Source organism: Gadus macrocephalus, chromosome 18 (assembly GCF_031168955.1).
Source record: "Gadus macrocephalus chromosome 18, ASM3116895v1".
Classification (NCBI taxonomy): Eukaryota; Metazoa; Chordata; class Actinopteri; order Gadiformes; family Gadidae; genus Gadus; species Gadus macrocephalus.
In genome coordinates this window covers 1,287,194-1,291,482 of record NC_082399.1, presented here as the reverse complement: position 1 = coordinate 1,291,482, position 4,289 = coordinate 1,287,194, and the positions used below count along the sequence as shown (strand labels likewise).

At 43.5% G+C, this 4,289-nt stretch overlaps 1 protein-coding gene across 2 annotated transcripts in view; it reads left to right on the top strand.

Annotated features, from left to right (window-relative positions):
• Nucleotides 1-1,034, top strand: part of LOC132446954 (LIM and SH3 domain protein 1-like) — a 6,156-nt gene extending 5,122 nt beyond the window's left edge. For both annotated transcript variants that reach the window (XM_060037566.1, XM_060037565.1), the window contains exons 5-7: nucleotides 1-55; nucleotides 159-241; nucleotides 551-1,034. The exon at nucleotides 1-55 is cut by the window's left edge and continues 15 nt beyond it. In XM_060037566.1, the coding sequence (XP_059893549.1) occupies nucleotides 1-55; nucleotides 159-241; nucleotides 551-727 (315 nt within the window). In that variant the 3' untranslated portion in view covers nucleotides 728-1,034. The remainder of the gene's footprint in view (nucleotides 56-158; nucleotides 242-550) is intronic.
• The last annotated feature ends 3,255 nt before the right edge of the window (nucleotides 1,035-4,289 follow it).

The following is a 4,289-nucleotide window of genomic DNA, read 5'->3' as shown; positions in this document are numbered from 1 at the left end:
GAGTTTGAGAAGAGTAAGGTTAGAAGTGACGCACCGCCACCCGAAAACAGGCAAGGTCTGACGTCTCTTTTTTATTGTTTCTTACAAAGAAAACGTTGGTATTTTTCTGTATTTTTAGTTTCGTTGCGGGATTCTTTCCCTTCTGTGTAATTCCGTAGAATGCGAGGAGCAGCAACAGCAGATGTTCCGCCCCACTCCCGGGCCCGCAGCTCCTGCTGCCACAGCGCCCTCTGGTGGACCGGTAGGGACAGTGTACCTTGTGATCCACAGTACAATTCCAACTGCTTCATTGGCATGGAAAAAAAATATTTACATTACCAGAGCACAATGTGCATACACACACACATATATATCTATCCATCTATATATATATAGATATATACATACATATTTATACACATATTCATCGTATTTTTTTTAAATTGTGTATATGAGGAGGTTCCGAGCAATGCGCAGCTTTTCTCCAGTAGTGTATCTATGTGTTGTCTACATAACGTCTATGTAACAGTTATGTACCCGTGCGTATCTATCGTTGTGTACCTCTACACAGAGGCCGCGGTTCCAGGCGCTGTACAGCTATGCTCCAGCCGATGCTGACGAGGTGAGCCTTCAGGCGGGGGATATCATCGTGGAGCCCCAGTCCATTGACCAGGGCTGGATGTTCGGGCTGAACCAGCGCACCGGCCAGCGTGGCATGTTGCCCGCTAACTACGTCAAGCTCATCTGAAGCGCCTAATGCCGCAGGCCGTTAGCCCAAAGCAACTACCTTTCAATTCATAGCCTTAGCCGTTAGCCTAAAGCAATTATCTTTAAATTCATGGCCTTAGCCGTTGGCCGACAGCAACTACCTTTACTGTAATCCCATTCGCCGTATACCTTACAGCAACTACCTTTACCTTCATGCCATTAACTGTTGGCCTACAGCAACTGCGATTGCTGTAATTCGGTTGGCTTTTGAAGAACTGAGAAGAGCAAGGATTTTGGTGTAATTTGTTGTCTAATTTTTTCACCGGAGTAAAAATGCTCTTTGAGAATATCTGTTTGAGTGGACCTTTGTACGAGACCATTTCGATTTGAGGCTGTTGCATGATTTCAGTCCTTTGCAATGGCAGAGAAACACAGGGAGGGGGGGGAACAGAGAGGGTGGGGTTATTCTTTTTGGAAAAGGTTTATAAATTAAAAGTATGCCTCTCTTTACAACTCTCAAATCTTACGCACAGCACCAACCACAGTCATACGTTAACTGCTTTCGTGGTCATGTAGTTAGCCAATAGTCTGCATCAACTGCTTTTACTGAACTGCCTTTAATGTGATATATTTAGGTTACATTACCGGCCTTCGTCCTCATGCTGTCCGCCGTTAGTTGGGATCAATTGCATCCATATTGTTAGCCACTAGCCTACATTAAAAACTCATATTGTTAGCATAAATGGATCTGTAGTGAATTTTTTTTGACAAATCAGATGTCCGAATTTAAAGTGGTAATCTCGAAGATCTCCAAAGATCTGACATTTGATAAATGTCAGTTCAGTCACTATCCTCCGCCGAATTCGGGATCACAACGGCGCCTGGTGACACCTGACCGGGCGTGCATTGGCAGTAGCCTAATAAGAATGTTACGAACTAGGCTTCGGTGGCGCCTATCCAATCATGGATTCAAATCACAAGCGGCGCAGTTATTGATAGACTACCTATCACCCAGCAGTGTTAGTTCTGCCAGAGAGGGTTTGGGTCGAGCCACCGCAACAGACCCGCTCTTCAACTCACTGGTGTGTGAAGCAGTTCGCAGTCTTCTTTATGCCATAGGTGGCGCCAAGAGGACGGCACAAAGATCTCCGACATTACTACTAAGAGAAAAATTCGGAAAGATTTGGTATGATAAGGAGTTGGAATGTTCGTTTTGGAGCAAAACAGCGCATATAGACGTATTCTTCAGTTGGCTGTTTTTTGCCGATTCTATCAAAACGCTATAAACTTGAAATGATAGGGGCATGTGCTATGGTAAATAATATAATAAGGGTCTTAACATAAAAAACGAAGCATTGACAACAGAGATTGTGACATCCGTCAACAACACGCAAGCTTTGTGTTCGCCAATCTACTTATCGAGTCTTAAAAACAAAATGGCGTTGACGGGTGAAATACTGATGGTATTCTGTGTATAAAATGTCCTTTTTAATAAACAATCTGTAGACTTACAAAGTTATCAATGCCTCGTTTTATCTGTTAAGACCCTTGTTATACTACCAAAGAAGTGTCAGGCTACTTCTACCCTTTTAAGTGCTTTAAAATAGCAATTTTGTTTTTACCATAACACATGCCCCCATCGTTCCAAGTTTATAGCGTTTTGGTAGAATTGGCTAAAAACAGCCAACTTAAGAATGCATCTAGATGTGCTTTTTTGCTCCCAAACGAACATTCCAACTCGATATCATACTAAACATATCCCAGATCCATTTTACACCGGATTTCTCCTTTAATTACACACACACTCACATACATAGCTGCATTTAGCAGACGCTTATCCAACAGACTAATGATTTACCTGAGTATATCAGACCATGTTGGCGTGGCTTATTTAGGCCTACCATTTCGCACAATGGGCCTATAGACAGATCTTTTTTACCTGGATTCGAGAGATGCAACCAGTTTATAAAAATATGTGCATGGCCTTAATTTTTAAATATTGGTATATAATTGACATATTTTCTAGTTAGTATATTCAATTAATATACGGCCAAATTGGCGTTGTTAAAATTAATTAGGTCACGTCATGGCACGACGTCTATTTGATCGTCTTCATCAACCATGGTCGTCGAAGATCCATGGAGTTTTCGGTGGGGACCTGTGGGTGCCTATAGGCCTACTGCGTAGCCTACATTTGTGCTCTGTAAACGTCTCGCTGCTCTCTAAATATGAGGGTCAGCCAATTGCTGATCCACTTAATCCCGATAGTTTGCTTTCCTGGGCCCACGAGGGCGGAACGAGTTCCCCGCCGAAATCCGGACAGCAGAAACTGCACGTCTTTCGACGCAGACTGAAAATCCTCTGCTCAGACTGCATCCCGTTAAAAAAAAGTTTCTAAAATGAAGCACTTGTAGCAGTGGCTTTATTCTACTCGCATGAAGATTCTTGCAATTTGTAGTTTATGTCTTCATGTCGTTGTTATTTGATGTGACCCCGGGGGGCTCTGTATGAATGCACTTATTCTAAATTGCGTTGGATGAAAGCGTCAGCAAAATAAATGTAATGCAACGCGATGGTTCTCACGGGTTGTCTCTTGGTTGTGGATGGGACGGGCTAAGCGGCCGTTACTCATCGCCTGTTACCATGGCGACGGAGACCTCGAGGAGCCGGGAGAACAGGTGCGGGGAGATCTGGACCCCCGGGGTCAGAAGTCGCCGGAGTTCAACCGCAGGAAACGCTTTGATCTCTGCTTCCAGCTAGCGGCCGGTATGGGTCCCCTGAAGCGCCGGTATGCCGTGACCTGGCCGCCCTCCTCATCTGCACCATTCGCTTCCTCCTCTTCAGGTTAACACTCTCTGTCCCCTACCTGCTCCTTAATCAATCATTAATCACCTGTCTGGATCGATGTATAAATGGATGGATACATTGAGGGATGATTGATGGATGGATTAAATGGTTTACGAAATGGATGAATGAATGAATGAATGACTAAATCGATGTGTTGTGGATGCATGGATGGGTGAGGTGACTGAAAGAAGTTTCTTGGTCACGCTATTTGTTGGGTGGATCATTTCTTTTTCTTTCTTTTTTATGTTTGACGTTCTTAGAGGTCCGAACTGAAATCAAAAGGATTGGTCAAAGACCTTTCAACTGAAGAAGATGCTGCACAAATGAAAAAAGAGTCAGCAGATTTCCGTTTTCTACTAGCCTAGATGTTATGTCTCGTTTTCATTTTGCTGTTATTAATTTGTAGACACATTCCGTTCCTCCTTTCACCAGATGGAGTCGCTAGTTTTCTTCCTTCACCATTAAAACTATTTATTATGTGGAGGAAATTAATTCCTTAATGTTTGCCTAAAATGAGGATGGTGGAAATGGCCAGTTAAAAAGGCTCTAGGTTATATATGTTGCATTTATTTGAGCAGTGTGTTTATATTGCCGATTTATCATGTGGATAAAAAGCCCCGTTGAGGTTCTGATGACTTTTGATTTGATGAGTGACCTCTCAGAGCCGCGTCCTGACCAATCACAGCCGGAGGGGATAGAAGGAGGAGGAGGGGGTCGAGGGGAAATCTCAGCTCGGACTTTCCGAGAATAAGATG